The 19,404-nt window shown below is 38.2% G+C and overlaps 1 protein-coding gene across 1 annotated transcript; it reads right to left on the bottom strand.

The window, feature by feature from the left end:
• Nucleotides 1-5,793: 5,793 nt before the first annotated feature.
• Nucleotides 5,794-15,005, bottom strand: LOC133302257 (protein APEM9-like). The gene is made up of 5 exons (XM_061502008.1): nucleotides 14,926-15,005; nucleotides 13,166-13,312; nucleotides 13,005-13,082; nucleotides 12,383-12,677; nucleotides 5,794-6,144 (listed from the first exon to the last, which is right to left on the bottom strand). The coding sequence occupies exons 1-5, from the start codon at nucleotides 15,003-15,005 to the stop codon at nucleotides 5,794-5,796; spliced, it is 951 nt and encodes a 316-aa protein (XP_061357992.1).
• Between the last annotated feature and the right edge of the window lie 4,399 nt (nucleotides 15,006-19,404).

Genomic DNA, 19,404 nt, shown 5'->3' with positions numbered 1-19,404 from the left:
TGTCGACCAAATTTGAGGAAGATCGGCGGTTCATTTTAGAGAAACGATCCCTGCAATACGGCTTCGCGAAACTGCATCGTTTCTAACGAAACTAACAGCCCATCTTGCGAAAGTTATATCTGATGCTAGGAAGCTCATATGAAGAATCCCTCTGGTCAGATTGAAGTATCATATTGGAGGAACATGCCGACCAAATTTGACGACAATTGGACGGTTCGATTGAGAGAAACGGTCCTCACAATATGGCTGCTTGCAGTAGAAATTGCCCTGGAAAACTGTTTCGATCTTGAATTTTCTGGAAATGGTACAGGCCTCCAATCAACAAATCCACCGTTGAATATGATGTAAAATGAGTCAAAAATTTCAGCTTGATCGGACGGTGGATGAATGAGATATCACTGTCGGAGCAAACCCTACTCATTTCCAAATCATGTTGCAAATCTTTCCAAAATGCATCTCTTCCCTTTTTTCTTCCCTTTATTCTCTTGGTTATAAACCACAAAATATAGGACAAAAATAGGTGCTAACAGCTGCCCCTCTTTACTTAGTTTTTACATGAGAATATGAATAACAATATTTTCATATTATCAGTGTAAAGAATGAGCAAAGATGTGAACTCTATTTTTGACCGCATGCAAATGGTTATTCACATGGTAGTCTATATGGTGAACAGACATGGGATTGAGATCCCTGATAGGTGCGGGAGAATGGACCCGTCTTGAAAGAAGAATTTAAAGTTGTGGGAGACTGGACCCAACTTGACTGTGACATGGGATTGAGATCCCTGATAGGTGCGAGAGAATGGACCTGTCTTGAAAGAAGAATTTAAAGTTGGGAGAATGAACCCAGCTTGACTGAGACATGGGATTGAGATCCTTGATAGGTGCGGGAGAATGGACCTGACTTGATTGAAGAATTAAAGGCGCGGACCTTGACTGAATTTTTAAAAGTGCGGGTGAATGGACCCATCTTGACTGATTTTAAAGGCGCGGGAGAGTGGACCCGCCTTGACTGAATTTTTAAAGGTGCGGGTGATTGGACCCATCTTTGGCTAGAAATTAAAGGTGCAGGGGAATGGACCTGGCTTGGCATGAAATTTAAAGGTGCGGGGGAATGGACCCGCCTTGAGCTGATATTTAGAAGTGCGGGAGAATGGACCCGTCTTGGCTGAAAATTAAAAGTGCGGGAGATTGGACCCGTCTTGGCTAAAAATTAAAAGTGCGGGAGAATGGACTCGTCTTCGCAGAAAATTAAAGGCACAGGAGAGTGGACTCGTCTTTGCTGAAAATTAAAAGTGCGGGAGAATGGACCCGTCTCGACATATATTTAGAGGTGCGGGAGAATGGACCCGTCTTGAGCTGGAAATTAAAGGTGCGGGAGAGTGGACCTGACTTGGCATAAAATTAAAGGTGCGGACTTAGGATCCGACTTTGACAGAAATTTAAAGGTGCGGACTTAAACCCAGCTTAGCAAAAATTTAAAGGTACGGACTTAGGATCCGACTTGAGCTGGACAAATAAAGGGTATGGGTTTGGACCCTAAAAGTAAGGAAACGTGGTGATCATCATATAACAAACTCAGAAATAAACATGCACAGTAAACAAGCTGAAAAACAACCCTGTAAACATTAAACCATCATCTACTAACAGTGAGTTCTAGGTACTTTATCCAACCCAACTCTCAGAAAAATTAACTCATCACCACAGGTTGATGAGCATCAAAACAGTAGCAGAACTTAAAATTAAAAATAAAGAAAACAATAAATAATTCCTAAGGCAGCAGCGACATCATAAGATGTGCTCTGCACATACCTAAAAAAGAACGAAAAATAAAAGTTCCTAAAACAGTGAAGGAAAAATATTCAGAAGAAGCCGCCAAGTCTTTACCCGTTGCTTCTTTATATCTCCTCCTCCTTGCAAGCAGCAGCGACGTGAGCCCTTAGATCAGAATCCACGTGTCTCTCTCTTTTCATAACTTGATTAATCTTCCTTTGCATGTGCCTCACCAAGATATCAGCACCCTTAATCCGCTCCACACATGCTCGTCCTTCATACCGATGACAGCAGGGATTTTGTCTCTTTGCAAGTGTGGGTTGGTTCAGGTAGTGGATTTGGAATGGATCTTTGAGCAAGAGCAAAATAAAGGTAGGTTTTTTGGGTTGTGGGTTTAAGAGAATCAGAATGGAGGTTGGTTAAGGCTGTGGTCAGATGAGGGATTCAAATGGTGATGAGGGCTAGGGTTGATTGCTGAGATGTGTTTTTCCCCAATTTTTTTTTTTGACGCTGCCCACTTTTTCGTTCAGCTTTTTCTTTCTAATTGGCACTTGGGCCATTTTGTGCTTAAAATGAAATATCCAGCCCATTTGCATTTTTTTCTTCTTTGCTTTGAAAATTTGTTCTGAATGGGCCTGAAAGATAAAATACAGCCCATTAGTCTTTAACTCAACAAAATTTCAACTTAATGTAATTGGAGTCAGATTTAACACAAGGTATTATTTCTTTTAGCATTTTCAGATTAATAAACATGTGTTTTAAGTCACAATTCATGGACTTATCAAGCACTTTGCAGACGATCAAATAATTCAACCCTATAAATTACTCGCTCTGTAAATGGTGGTATTTTCTTCTTTGGAGAAGAGCATCCTTGGTTTTGATGGTTGGACTTAGGCAAATGATGATTGGGAAAGCGTTGATGGCTGGTCCAAGGTGGCTATTGGCTATGATGGCTTTGAGGGAGTGTAGGAGGGTAATTTGTATGGAATGGATAAGTGAATGACGCAATATGAGGCGTCATAGCTGGATAGGGTATATTGGAAAAGAGGTTGATGATTGTAGGATAATAATGTACGGTGAGTTTGATTAGAAAAAAGGTGGTGAGATATGGGGTTGAGAAGGATCTTGCCGCTCCACAAGCTTTAACTCTGGCCCTTTTAAATCAACGTGCCTTCTTCAGCTGCTTTAACATGTCCTCTATTCTTGCTTGTCTTTCCGTCATTTCATCCACTTCATGGCTCAAATCTTTTTTTTTTACCCGCTTCTTTGGATTCCATGTTTCAGAGTCGAGTTTGCAAGAGTTGTAAGATTTAATGGATTCAAACTTTTTTAGGAAAAATAACAGTTCAAAAACTTTCTCGACACACTTGTCATTGTACAATCATCGCTGGTTGCACAGGTTGAAATCTTTTTTTTTTTTTGTAATGATAAAAAAAATGCATGAATGGATTTCACTGGGTCACAAACCCATGAGGCGCAATACAGACATGATTACGACGCCTAGTATCAAAAGTGTAACAATACTTTGGCATGTCGTTCAAACTTTGGGAGGTGAAAGTGTATCAAAATGTTATAACATGAAAAAGAGAGAAAGAGATGGAAGGAGAGCATATGATCTTCTGTTGTCTTTGAAAGATTTAGCATTAGAATCTCATAGCAAGAAGTCTTGATCATTTGGAAACCCTCAAATTGGCACGCGATTAGTCGCACATCTAAGGGAGCATATACTCCTCAATAGATCGTACTCTGGGGCGATCATTCACTAGCAGTGCAATAATGTAGCATTCCGTTCAATGTAACTCTCAAAACATAGTTCAAGTTTCGATATATGATAGAAATGACTACATCGAAAACTTCTTTGGTGATTAGATTTCCACAATATCCCAAAAATTCAGACAACTTTGGAGGTAGTTGCAGCCAAAGATTCATGCTTATCTGATCATCCATCTTGTCATAATGATCGACAAATTCAGTAGCATCTTGTTGTAATACGTTAGACATCAATACAACTCTATCCTTCCATACATTTCTTTTGAAATCTGAATGGGCTTCTTGGGTCATTTGTTGAGTGATCTCATTCAAAGCCCCAATTGATTAAGGATTACATTGATCTTTATGGGTCTCTTTGGATGACTTGCACTGCTAGTGTTCTTCTTTAGGCTGCATCTTGTCATTTCTTGCTATGAGTGAAATGCTAAATCTTTCTTCCATTGATCAGATGAGGGAGACAAAATGTCAAAATGCGCAAATACATGCTTTGTTTCTTTCTCTCTTTTTTTGCTCTTTTGTTTCAATTTTTTTTTTAACTCTTTTTTTAATGATTTTTTTTAAAAAAAAATAATAATAATAGAAAAGAACGCAAAGAAATTTTCTCCCATTGACCTAAGAGTGGAACCTTATGATTTAGACTAAGGTATACTGAGGATTACTTACGACAGACTCGCGGAGAAGGTCATGCTTGATCATCAATTCCATCACTGACCTTGACGAACTGCAGCAGATAGTGGTTGAACAGCTGCCAGAGGATTTACTTGATACGAAAATGCAAGATGCCACAAATCGACCAAAGCCCTCTTCATGGTGATTGCTTGTCTTCTTACAATCCTAAACCATGAACAGTAGTCATTCAGAACTACATAACCCTCTGAAGCAAGTAGAGTAAATTTCGCGGAACTTGATTTTAGTCTTACAAATCCATTCAACAAAATTGGGTTACAGTAAAGATAGCACAGTAGGAAATTTATTAACTTATTATACAGTATAACAGACCCACTTTGTGACTCAACCCCAAGCTTACTCAAAAATCCATATGAATAAATAAAATCTGCTCGCTTCTTCACCATGAGACACAGCAGAAAGTGATACAGATTTTGATCATGACGACAACAGATTTCTTAAGAACTTCAATACAATTTATGGGAAAATCTCATACTCAGTGGGTAAAATAAGAAATTACAACAGTTATTAAAATAACAATCAAAATCAAAGTTGAATATATGTTCAAAAATAAAATAAATCACATGAAGAGCCAACCTAGAATTGCAATAAGGAGCCTTGAACTCAATGAAATGAAAACCTTTTACATCAAAGCCAGTTCCAAATAGGTCAACCCAATTGGAATGGCATGACTCTTGAAAATAGGTTTACATATCCTACAAATTTTTTAACTTAAGGTCTGCATGACAACATTCCCATAAATGTTTGTTTTATTTGTTTTTAGTCCGGGGAACAAAAATGGTTAGAAATAGCATTTGATAAATCTGTTTTTTTTTTTTGTTCCAGAGAAGGAACCGGTTAATCGGAAACACAAATTAACAGAAATAAGAAAAAAAAAATTGTTCCTTGAGACAATATTTTTTAAATACAGACATCTTAAAATATGTTATCAGCATAAATTACACACTATATTAAATACACACTCTCTCTCTAGGTATAAGAATAAGTTGATATTTTTTTTTTTGCCTAGAAACTCTTCCTAAGCCCAGAAATAAAAAAGAAAAATTATTTTTTCCAGAAACATTGTTAAAAAACAAAATAGTTGTCGTGCATACCCTTATGACACTAGGAATCATAAGCGTGCGTCACAATAACAACTGATAACCTGCCCATGCAGAATCTGGCGGTCCATCAGTCCTAGGTATATTCTAAAACACACCACTTCAAGTTAAACTCCACGATAATATTCCCTCATTTTACATACAAATTATGCATCAGTTTATCAAGTTATTAGTATAAATTAAATAAGGATAACTTCAATAAAAGATAGTCCACTAGCCCTTGACACCTGTTAAAATTAAATATATTCATAGCTTTTCATAAAGCCCACCAGCCCCCATCCAAAAAAGAACAACAACAACCAAAAACGGTTGGAAAAAAGATCAATTTAAACTGAACCTACTTTTGATATGCAACGGTGATCATGTTCTTTAAGGTGAGAGGATATGGACATGGATTACTTGACGCATTATGGAAATATTCTAGTATATATTACTAGGGACACATGAATTTAAGTGAGTACCTTTTAAAAGTATCTTGCTTCTTTCTGTACACATAATAGATGAACAAGATAACAACCAAGCATAATCTTCCCACTAGATATGACAAACTTGGCAGTGCCAAACTTCAAATTGATAGAATGGAAGCACCAGAAACATGTTTCTATTCGTTCAGACAGTTTTGGAACAGCTTCTTTGGATCTATACTTTTGATTGTCCCTATGTTTGCCTTTCAAGGCTTTAGCTGATCCTTCACACGCATTTAATTCTTTCAAAGAATAAGCTTCATTGTTATTGGTAGGTGACTGCGGAAAGGTAGTTTGAGACAAAATGGTATTTTTCAGAGAATGCATAGACTGTAACCTTCTCAGAATTCCCTACAAATTCAGTGGCATACAAAAAATTAATCAACGAATGGGAAAATCACACCTATGGACAAACATGCCAATATTTACAAAAAGAGGAATTTCCTTATTCAGTTACGGACCAGATAGTGAGCTAATTATGCTGTAGAGACTAGGGAGTCAGTTTTTATGTTGCGGAAAATGGTCATTATACTTATAGTGATTAATCTGCTAGGGACCAAGTTATACAAGTGAAATAACCACACTACACAACAAAATAATCACACTAGAGTTAGTTCACTTTTGTCTAGGCTATATGTTTCCTTGGCTGTTAGAAACTCAAAATAAATTCCTCCTTTTATGCATAGTAATCAAACCTACCTATTTACCATTATGATAAATTATATTTTACACAAATAATAAGCAATTTATCATAAAATGTGTACAATCCAAGAAATGACAGCTAACTCCAAAATAGTGTCATCTTAAACTAATAATCCAACATACAGATAAAACTTGTGAATCACAGGTCCTCTAATGGTGTTTCTCTCAAACACTTAAAACACACAAGGAGTTCTCTGAATATACCTCTTTGTATATCATTAACATTCAAGCCTTACATTCAAATGATTTACATGATACTATTTAAAAGCAATAGCAAATAACTAGAAATACTAATGACTATCTTAGGAAATCTAAACACATTAATGACTACTTCTTAGAAACTTTAAACTCATTAATTTCCACTAACAAATTCCTAAGAGATACACCTCTTCACCAAAAAACCTTTCATTTTCTATTTTCTTTTATTCAAATAAAGTTTAAAACCCAACAAAACTCCTCCTTAAACTTTAATATCTCTACCATCCTTCATTCCCATCTTCTTCTTGCAATTTTCAAACAACAACGTCGGCAGGGGCTTTGTAAAAATATCTCCAACTTGATCTCGGCTTGCAACATGAGTGAGATCCACTTTTCCTTCTTTGACTTGATCTCGGATGAAATGAAACCTGACATCAATATGCTTACTCCTCTCATGATTGACCGGGTTCTTTGCTAACTCGATCGCAGACTTGTTGTCAACTCGGATTTCGGTTGCGCCGACTTGCCCTTGCTCCAGCTTGCTTAGTAAATTCCTTAGCCATATTGCATGGCAAACACACCAAGATGCCGCAACATACTCGGCTTCACATGTAGACAGGGTCACAATGGGTTCCTTTTTTGATACCCACGTAAAAACCGTGTTTCCCATGAAAAACACAAAGCCAGCTGTGCTCTTTCTATCATCAACATCTCCGCACCAATCACTGTCTGAATAACCCGTCAACTTGTATTTGTCCGACTTCGAGTAATGAAGTCCTTGTGAGATTGTTCCCTTCACATATCTCAGAATTCTCTTAGCCGCCTTCCAGTGAGTGTACCCCGGGTCTTCCATAAATCGACTTATGATCCCAACACTCAGACACAGATCCGGCCTCGTACAAGTCAAGTACCTCAGACTTCCAACTAAACTCCGGTAGTAACTCGGATCAACTCTCTCTCCTCCATCATACTTCGAAAGTTTCAACCCGGGTTCCATTGGCGTTGAAACCGGGTTGCAGTCTGTCATTTTAAACTTCTCCAGAAGTCCTTTTGCATAGGCTTCCTGAGAGACGAAGATCCCAGATTTATCTTGTCTGACCTCCAGACCAAGAAAGTACCTCATCAGACCGAGATCCGTCATCTCGAACTCCTTTGTCATTTTCTTCTTAAAGTCTTGAATCATCCCTTCATCATTACCCAAGAAAATCAGATCATCAACATACAGAGCAACAAGTAGAATTTTACCTCCTTTCTTCTTCACATATAGTGCATGTTCATATGGACATTGTTCAAGTCCATCCTTCTTGAAGTAATTGTCAATTCTTGTGTTCCAGGCTCTTGGGGCCTGCTTCAATCCATACAAAGCTTTCTTCAGTCTCAACACTTTTCTTTCTTGTCCGGCTTTCATGAATCCTGGAGGTTGTTCCAGATATACCTCCTCCTCGAGTACTCCATTTAAGAATGCCGACTTCACATCCATCTGATAGATCGGCCATCCGAATTGGGCTGCTTGAGAGATCAACAGCCTGATTGTCTCCATTCTTGCTACGGGTGCGAACACATCGTCATAATCAATGCCAGCCTTCTGCCTATACCCTTTCGCCACTAGCCGGGCTTTGTATCTTTCGATCTCCCCCTTAGCGTTCATTTTCTTCTTGTAGACCCATTTCACACCAATGGGCCGACTTCCTCTGGGCAGCTCGGCTAACTCCCACGTCTTGTTCTTTTCTATCGCCTTTATTTCCTCCTCCATGGCTGATTGCCATTTCTCATCTCGGATTGCTTCTTCAAAGCTTACTTCTTCAGAATCAGCCAATAGACATATCAAGTGTGCTTCACTGGTGGAATCATACAAATCTTGTAGACTCCTCAATCTCGGTTGTCTCTGCTCTTCATCACTATCTGAGTCATTTGGATTCTCAGGAATCCGGGTCGAAGGTTGTCCAACTTCAATTGATTTTAGTCCGGGTTCCATATTGACCCCGGATGGACTACTCCAGTCCCATCCATCTTCCTCATTTACTTTTACATCTCGGCTCACCAACACCTTTTTATTGACGGGGTCCAGCAACTTGTACCCCTTCGTCTTCTCATCATAGCCAATAAACACATACTTCTTACTTTTATCTTCTAGCTTTGTCCTCAATTGATCTGGTATGTGTGCATACGCAACACTACCAAAAATCTTGAAATGAGCCACTGATGGCTTTAGACCACTCCATGCTTCTTGTGGAGTTTTATCATTCACACTTGAGTGCAGACATCGGTTTTGCACGTACACGGCACATTGCACGACTTCTCCCCAGAACTCCTTTGGCATGTTCTTCGTTTTTAGCATAGATCGGACCATATCCAGGATAGTCCGGTTCTTTCTCTCAGCTACTCCATTCTGCAGGGGCGAGTACGGAACGGTCAGGAACCGCCTTATCCCATGTTCTTCACAATACTTCTTGAAAGCTATTGACACGTACTCCCCACCTCGGTCTGAGCGGACCGACTTGATGTATCTTCCAGTACCATTCTCTATCATTGTTTTAAAACTCCTGAATGCCTCTAGCACCTCGGATTTTTCCTTCAAAAAATATACCCAAGTCTTTCGACTAAAGTCATCAATAAAAGTTACAAAATATTTCTTACCATTGAAGGACCCCGGAGTAATGGGTCCACACAGGTCGGTATGTATCAACTCCAGAGGCTGCCTAGCTCGGTATCTTTCCATCCTTTGGAACGGGCTTCTCGCATGTTTTCCCAATACGCAGTCCTCGCAAAATCTTCCTTCAGAATTAATCTTCGGTAGTCCCACTACCATGTCCTTCTTCATCATCTCGGTCAGACCACCATAATGAAGGTGTCCAAACCGTCTATGCCACAAGTCCATCTTATCTTCTACCCCGGCTTGCAGACAGCCGACCTCCATGCTCCTTAGACTCAGCTTGTACATTCTGTTCTTTTCCATCTGAACTCGGGCTATTAGACGCCCTTGTTTGTCTTTCAACAGTAGAACTCGGTCTGTCATTAGAACCGAGTAACCCTTCTCCATCAGCTGTCCAATGCTTAATATGTTACTTTTGAGCTCGGGCACGTAATACACGTCCCGGATTATACCAACTCGTCCATCCTTTTGCAAGAAACAGATCGTACCTCGGCCCTTTACTTCAATTTTGGACGCGTCTCCAAAAGAGACATGTCCGGCTTCCACCGTCTTCAACTCCTTAAACAAGTGTTTGTAACCACACATGTGATTACTGGCACCGGTATCCAAATACCACTCCGTCTCATTCTTTGAACTGGTTTCACCATGGGCTAGCATAAGAACTCCTCCATCTCCTTCTACGGCAAGGTTTGAAGCCTCGTCAACTCTTCTTTCATCTCGGCAATCCTTAGCGAAATGCCCAACTCGGCCACAGTTGTAACACTTGTCCGAGTTGCAATCTCTTGAGTAATGGCCATACTTGCCACACTTGTAACATTCCACATTTGTTTGATTTGACCACCGGCCTCTTCCACCTCGGCCACGTCCTCTTCCTCTCTGACTCGACTCAGCTCTTTATTCATTTCTCACCTCATGACCTCGGCCACGACCACCACGGCCATTTCCACGTCCTGCTCGTCCACGACCTCTACCTCGGACATTTTGAGAATAGAGCGCCTTCTCATCTTTAATGTTTGCTTTTGTCTGGAGTGCTTTCTCCAGCGACTCCTCCTTTTTCTTCTTCTTGCGCTGCTCATGCGCCTCAAGGGAACCTGCTAGCTCTTCAACAGAAAGCGTAGCCAAGTCCTTCGACTCCTCAATTGCACATACCACGTTTTTGAAGTCGTCTGTCAACGACCGGAGAATCTTTTCAACAACTCTAGTCTCAGATAATTCCTCACCATTCTGCTTTAACTGATTCACCACGGCTTGAACGCGGGTGATGAACTCGGATACACCCTCTGAATCTTTCATCTTCATGCCTTCCAACTCGCCACGTAGAGTTTGAAGTCGGACCTGCTTTACTCGGTCAGCACCTTTATAGACATTTTCAAAGATGTCCCATGCTTCCTTAGACGTCGTTGCTCCTGCTATCTTCTCAAATCCGGACTCGTCTACAGCTTGGAAAAGCGTGTATAAGGCTGACTTGTCCTTCGCACGCGTCTCTTTCAACGCCTTGGTTTGAGCTGCTGAGTATCCTGCGGTAGTTGCAGGTTCAGCAAAACCGTCATGAATAACATCCCAAGCATCCTGGGATCCGAGCAACGCCTTCATCTGGATACTCCAATTCACGTAATTCGCCTTTGTCAGGCGGGGCAACGACATACTGGAAGTGCTCACACTCTCCATAACTCAAGCTCTGATGCCAATTTGTGAATCACAGGTCCTCTAATGGTGTTTCTCTTAAACACTTAAAACACACAAGGAATTCTCTGAATATACCTCTTTGTATATCATTAACATTCAAGCCTTACATTCAAATGATTTACATGATACTATTTAAAAGCAATAGCAAATAACTAGAAATACTAATGACTAACTTAGGAAATCTAAACACATTAATGACTACTTCTTAGAAACTTTAAACTCATTAATGTCCACTAACAAATTCCTAAGAGACACACCTCTTCACCAAAAAACCTTTCATTTTCTATTTTCTTTTATTCAAATAAAGTTTAAAACCCAACAAAAACTTACAGCTGATTCCCTTTGAGCAAGATGGATAATTAAAATTCAGAGAATGCAGTCTACCATTTTATTTTACTGAAAACAGTAGTTAAAAGAAAAAGATAAACATGCATGAATAAAAAAGAGATATTGCTTACAGAAGATGACCATGCAGAACTTTCACTATAAAGCTTTGGGAGGCAAGGTAGAGAAGAGACCATTAATAATATTTCAAAGTAAAAGACTATATAGAAAAAAAGAATTATAGGGTCAGAATCCATGAGCTTACCCAGAGTACTCCATTATCATGCTTTAAGTTTTAAACTTTACATGCCCAAAATAATTTCTTTTAATAATCAACTCAATGAAATTTACTTTCATGATCACATCCATAAAGAACAACAACAAATAACAAAGAGAACATCAACATCAACATCAACATCAACAACACCTTTATCCCAAATTAATGGGGTCGGTGGTAGATGAACCCACATGAAAGATACAAAACGGTTGTTGTAAATAACAAAGAGAAAATTAAAAAAAAAAAAACTCTTAATACCAGTTGTTGAACCACTCCCCATCAAACCCTGACTAGCGAGGGTGGGTAAGGGCAATCCTTATACGCAGCCTTACCTTTGCTTATTTGCAAAGAGGTTGTTTCCTGGATTCGAACCAGTAACCTTTCAATCATAAAGGAGCAGTTTTATCACTGCTCCAGGCTCACTCTCTTAATACCAATTGTTGAAATTGGTATAAAACCACATGTATGCAGGGATCATTTTCAAGGATGTGCATAATGACAATTGACAACTTAATGCTCAGTTGCCACTCAACCACGTCATCCAGTTCAGTTAAATGAGTCATACACAGAAAACCCAGTTGATGCACTGTTCAAACAGTGCATGTCAGCTAGCAAATTGTGCAATTTCAATCAGCCAAAACCGCACTGTAACTCTGTTTCCCATTAGCAGTTCAAATGCCAAATTGCAAAAGCTTTAATCTAGATTCATATAATTACGTAAAATCTTAATCTGTAGAGAACACCCTTACCTGTCGGTTTTCCTCAGGCAATGAAGCATTCTCAACCCAGGAAATTGCAAGATCTACATCTTTTAGAACTGTAGCAAGAAGTGTTACGGCATAGACCTCAACAACTTCCAAATACATATCAATTCCAAGAACAAAGTGCCTTTCATGTCTACTTTCATGTCTACTTTCATGCTCTACATTTGCTTCTGCAATGACAGCACTATATTGTGCATCCCCACGAGTCCATCCGTTCAGAAACTCCTCAAGAAATTCTTGAACGCCAAAAACAGAACCTTCTGCTATTTGAAAACAGGCTCTGAACCAAAAGAGAAGCATGAACATAACTCTCCTCATCTATTGTCACTTTCCAAAACCGTGTTTGCAGACACAATTATATGGATAATATTAAAACAGCATGACCCTTGTCAGACTCTATAGCAAAGCCCAGACTCATACAGGCAAGCACAAAATGTAGAGCCCTGAATAAACTATCTAAGGTAAGTATCAAGATTCATTCAAGAATAGAATCACACATGACATAATGGTCTCCAAACTCTGTTAAATTGTTATTAATTGGAAGATCTTAAAGAAATCAAGATTAACAGATGCAATAAGAGTGAAGCTAAGCATAGCAATAGCATACCCAGTAAGAAGAACTCTGGAGGGAATAGCTTTTACTGAAATGAAATGAGGTCTGAGTTGATTAAGAATTTCTGGTGTCCTGCAGAAGACCACCCACAAATTCATGATTATTATTATAATTCAATTTTTAAATTTTAATTTTTAAGAAAAAAAGAAAGATACCTGCCAAGTTCCTTGAATGCCTGAACGAGCACCATAGCAGTTGATTCCAACATATCTTGAGTAGCATCATTATAATCATCACTCAAGCACTTCAAAATAGAGGAAGCTAATGATGTTGCTTCTTCGTACATGGAGCAAACAAGGTAGCTGCAATGCCCAACAAATCATCATAAGCAATAACAATAGCAATAGGTACCTTTTTGGAAATAATTACGCATTTATTACAGTTTTGAAAATAATTACGGATCTATTGTACAATATGACGCCTCATTTAGGCATCTCTCACCTGAGGGGAGACGCCCCAGCTAAGGTTAACAAGTGTCATTTTTTTTTCCAAAAAAAATAATAATTTAATAATAAAACTTCTGAAAGTCATAACTTTTGACTCAGGTATCCAATAATTTTTTTTGATTCCACATAACTTTTCGAGATCTACGCAATGTCATCTCATTTGATATATTTAATTACTCACAAACACAATTTGAATTTGCAAGAATGATATTATAAGAGCGGTTAAACCAAGAAGCTCTAAGTTCTGAGTTTGTAATTTAATATAAAAATATATATATAATTTTGATTTGTGATTTATTTATTTTTTATAATACTTTTTTTATTATAACAAAAAATTTATTTGTTATTTAAATTAAAATGAAAAATAAAAATTATTAATAATAAAGAAAACAAAATAAAGATTTGATTTTTGATTTAAACTAAAAATCAATTTCAAAAATACGTAGAAATAAAGAAAATAATTAAATAAATATTCTAAATCTCTAAGGAAGAAGGATATTATTTTTGAAATTAATGATTAATGCTATAAGCTTCTGGGTTATTATTTGTGGTCTGAAATTAATGATGGCTTATCAAATGTTTTTCAAAAATAAAATTACCTAAATTAGGCGTGATTGCCTCTTGATTGAAACCTAATTTAGACGTGATTGGTGACGTGTCAGGTGTTGACACGTGTCACATTTTTAAACTCAGAAGCCTCTGAGTTCTGCGTTTGTTATTTAATATAAAAAAAATAAATCAAGATTTGATGTGTGATTAATTTAAAAAATAAATTTTTTTTTTTTATTATAAAAAAAATTTGGTTTGTGATTTAAATTAAAAGTAACATTTATTATTAATAAGGAAAACAAAATAAAGATTTGATTTGTGATTTAAACTCAAAAATCAATTTGAAAAATCTTTATTAATAAAGGAAATAATTAAATAAATATTCTAAATCTCTAAGGAATAAAGATTACCTAATTTAAACTTAAATTATGTTTGTGAGAAATACGTATCTAATCTATCTGATTTGCAGTGAAAAAGAGATATAATAAAAGAGTGCGTCTAATTTAATTAAATTTTTGACAGAATTTAAATGGAATGATTTTGGACGGAAAATTCAATTTATGGTCGATAGTCCATTTCAACAAAGATCCGTCAAAACGTTCGACAATATTTTTTACGGACATTTTTTGGTTGGAAAAATATGTCAAAAATCAAGAGTTTTTTTTCAAGTAGTATATCCTAAACTCTTTTAACATACAATTTTAATATTATATGATATTTTTTAGATAATTTAATTCATTCTCACAATTACCACGTCCCATAATTGGATAATAGTTTACAATTTAATCTAGTATTTATTATTATTATTATTATTAATATTATTATTATTATTATTAAAAACTAAGTAATACATGAATAACCTATCTCAAAAAAATAATATAAAAAAATCGATTTAAGGCACGTAGAATCATGGTCAAAACCCAAAAGGTGAAACAACATCAAAGGTGAAGCTAAAGTTGCAATGTTCTATATACAACCACTTCTGAAGTGAAACCGCCATCGAATAGGTTTTGAACTGATTTAATAAAGGAAAATATTTTTCTTATGTTGTAGGAAAAAAAGTTATCTCATGTTATAGAAATAAAATTATAAGTGAGACCCACAGATAAGAAGAGAGAGAAAAAAGAATGATGGAACCCAATACCATTTTGTGTGTGTAGGAAAGTTGTTTATCTCATGTAAAATGAGATAAACAAAACCCTTTAATAAAAGGGTTTAAGTCTCTCATTTTACACTGAAACATCAAAAATTGGGTTGTTCTTTTTTTTTTTTGTTAAAGATGGTACACCACCGTAAATCAGGGCAAGTTTTCAAAGATACCCAGTAAAATGACAACTTTCTTTGTCAACGGCATTACAGAACAACGTAAAAAGACAGAAGAAGACACGACAAGAATATGCCCAACTCATGAGCCCGGCAGAGCAGTTCGAATACTTGAAGAAAACACCACCTATTGGGATGGAGTTGTGAAGGTGCCACATCAAGATAACGAAAGACATCTCTCTGGAAAGCAGAGAAGGGAAGACAGACTCCTAAGTCTGAGAATAAACATTTATATATATAAAAGAAGCCTTATCACCTTGGCTGGAAGGTAAGCATATCCTTTCATCTTCTCTGGGGACTTCAACCTGGAAAGAGTTATTGGTAGGGTCATCAGAGAGAAGCAAAGAGTTCAATGTTGATTGGAGTGAAGCAGGACCATCTTCGTAAAATGAATGAAGCCCTAAAGCTTCTTCATCTACCCACTCTAGGCCCGTAAGATTTGACGAGTGAGAGAAACGAGAAGCGAGCGCTAAGGACGATTTATCCCCATACGCCTTGAAGAAAAGGCACGATTAAACTTCAAGTCGAAGATGGATAAAAAGATAATGTAGAGTCGGGGGTTGATAAAGGGCCAATAGAAACCCTATTATGCCCAAAACACGATACAGAGGAAATTGGGGCTCTGAAACTATGGCTTAAACCTCTATCACATAACCTAAACTCTATTTTCATTGTGTCAAAGAAACTTAATCATTCAATAAAATCTCTTTCACTCAAGGTAACCCTTACTTGACGATGGTTATACATGAGGTTATTATTAACAGTAAGAAAGATACGAAAGACCGATACCAAAAATGTCGAAACAAAATGAACACGAAGACAGAATGTTACTTGGAAGTGTAGGTGGAAGATCTTATGGAAGATGATAAGCTTTGAGATGCTTGTTGAGATATGGGTAACGTTCCATGAGCTAAAGAAACGATGCAGAGGGAATAATGAAAGGAAGAAAAAACAAGAAAATGTGGCAAAAGGAAGAAGAAACGAAGATATGTAGTGGTTGGCATTTCAAATTTTGAAAGTATTGATGAAATTTTGCCTCGCGTGATTGTATGAATGTTGGTGTTTCGAATTTCGAAAGTGATGATGAGATTTTTCCTCGCGCCTCGAGAAAAGAGCTGTAACCTGCAGAGACATGACACAGGGTATGATGGCGCAGTCAGTATAAAAAATGAAGTGACGTGTGACAAGGCGAATTTCGAGCATAAGGAACATTTTAAAGGCCATCATCTCGGAGTATCTTTGCTCGCTACTCCGAGCCCGGGGCTTAATGTTTCGAGTTTAACCTGTTTTTCCTCTTGGGCTCTACAGATTACTTTCGTGACTTGCATAAGTAAACAAGGAAAACCAATAATATTTTAGTTTTTGGTGTATGCAAACTAATGAAGTTTAACTAGCTCTGTGTTATTTGATGATATTGAAGTGTGTTTTAGTTACGAATTTTGTTTTTTGCATTGTTCGTCTCTTTTATGCGAAAATATTGAGTATGTATGGTTTAAATGGGGCTTTTTGAACCTTTTGCCCCTCATTAATTATTAATAACCAATTTGCCCCTGATCCAGAACTATCCACCAACCTGCCCCCTTTTAGTCGACTACCTTGCTTTTTTAGTCGAGCAAGTGGTCAAATTCAGAAAGTGGACTACAGCAAATTTAATCGACTAAAAAATCATCTTAATCGACTACATTTTTGGGATATTTAGTCGACTAAATATCGACAGAAACCCTATATTTTCCATGTTTTCGGTCTCATTTCGATTGTTGTTGTTGTGTAAACCTAAATAGCTCCCTTTGTTCATGTGTAATCCTCTCAATCCGATTGTATTTCATCTCCCCATCTCTACAGACCTAATATTGTGAAATCATTGTCATTGCCCAATTCCAAACCCCTAAAATCCGAATCCAAACCCCCAATTTTAGAACCCTAGTCCCAATTTCGTGAGGAAGATGAGCACAAGTCCAAACATGTATGTGACAATGATCTACTATGATGGAAAGCATTATGAAGGCCCCAATGGTGTTCAATTTGAAGGAAAAACGAAAATGTTGAAAATCAAACGGGGCACTACATACAATGAGTTAAAGGGGAGAATTCAGCAAAAATTGGGTCTGCAAGGCAGCCAATGCGTTCAACGGATGATTTCCAGGGTAGAGACTACAGTTGGTAAGGATGCTATTTACTACATTGGTAACGATATATGTGATGATGAAGATGTCGAATGTGTCATAGATGCAATTGTTGACCGAAAATTTCAAAATTTTATTGAGATATATGTTGAATTAGATTGTGGTCAATCTTCATCTGCACCTATGCATACAAGAAGTGAATCGTATTTTGGTCATGAAGAAAGAGTAGTCGATTTATCTGCACCTGCACATGTCATAAGTCAAATAACACTGCGGGAAATAGATGAGGATGAACAGGATGCCGATATGGACAGCGATGAGGACGGTGAACCTGAGAGTGTTATTCCGCTAGGTGACACGTTAGATACTGACGTAGAGGGTGATTTCGACGCTGACACAAGCTCACCATCCCCGGGTTCGCAGGTTACGAGACCACTTCGTGTTGACCCTGTTAGCAGTGGTAAGATTTGTTTTTTAAAGATTTAATTTAGCAATTATTTTTTTTGTTATGAATGGTATTGACGGTGGCCTTATAATGCATCTGTAGGTTCTGAGGTCGAGCCATTTTGGAATGAAAGCTCACATTATTCCTTCATTAATTGGACCCACCCTAATGATGAGACAAAGATATTGTATGGTGACGATGATGATCACGGTGGTTGGCAACTAGGGGAACCTTTATATTTGTATCAGGAGTTTCGTAGCAAATCTGAAATGCAACATGCAGTCAAATTATATTGTATGAAGGCTCACCGTACTGCCGTTGTGGCAAAAAGTGATGACCATAGATTTGTGATGAAGTGTCGACACCATAATGATGGATGTCCCTGGTATGTGAGGGCATTGTTGCCGAAGAATGGAAATACTTGGGTGGTCAGTAAGTGGGTTAAAGAACACACCTGCCTAAACCAAGGTCTTACCCGGGATCATGGACAGTTGGATTCTGATGTGATATGTGCAACCATTATCAGTATGTATTATTCGATATATCTAACTTCCTAAGGTATGTTTACGTTAATCAGTTTGTACTCTTGCACTGCTCCAATAGACGCTTTCCGAACTTGCAATTATAGCTCGTGGTCTTCTTCAACAGCTCAGTCTCCATGGGAACACCAAAGTGAACCAATATCCTCTGTACCAGACAGGTGTATGGAAGATGACCCTTATGTTTGGCCTTAAACATAAACCAACAAATATAGTGCCTCCAGTTCACCATCTGGGCATGTCGGATAGCCCACATAATGGGAATGTCATGTTCCAACACCCTGGAATGATTAAAAGATCGCGGAAACAGAACGTGGGTGAGGACATAGTGTAGTATACGGGACTCCACAGAAAGCAACCCCACCGTATAGTGCAAGTGTTCCCCACGGACTCTTCTCTGCTCCTGCACGGCATCCTCTCGTACATATCCTGGAAGTACTACACCACTATCAGCGTCATACGCCACAGTCTGAGAAGAGTCAAAATCATAGCCAAGTATCTCCAACCATGCATGTGCCGTCATGACGATCTCTATTCCACAGACCCTCGACTTCAGCTCGCCCTGTACGTAGCTGAGGTTATGGTAGAAGGCCCGCACCATAAGCTCTGAATACGGACATAGGGTCTCGGCCAACACCCTCAGATGTGCCGCCTTCAACACCCCCACAATTTCAAATCCCTCCTTATCAAAAAAGGCTGTATCCAAAGATTTTGGAGCACATAACGGCCGGTTCAAATGGTCACGTACGAATGAAGCGTGGACGGCAGGGTCGTCCTCAAACAGATACCCATACGGGAGGTCAACAGTATCAGGCTCTTCGTCTTGTGGCCTTTATGAAGAAGGCCGCTCTTTCCTATGCTTGGTGCGTCTATCAAGTGACTCATTGCCCTCATCGCTTGGTCTTCTGCGGCCCGTCATTTGTTTAGGGTACCTACAATGAAACATGTCAGCATTTAACTATATGAAAC

This window comes from Gastrolobium bilobum, unplaced genomic scaffold (assembly GCF_033153095.1).
Source record: "Gastrolobium bilobum isolate Gb01-03AN ecotype WA unplaced genomic scaffold, APGP_CSIRO_Gbil_v1 utg13920, whole genome shotgun sequence".
Taxonomy (NCBI): domain Eukaryota; kingdom Viridiplantae; phylum Streptophyta; class Magnoliopsida; order Fabales; family Fabaceae; genus Gastrolobium; species Gastrolobium bilobum.
The sequence above is the reverse complement of the archived record's forward strand: the minus strand, read 5'-3'. Positions and strand labels throughout refer to the sequence as shown.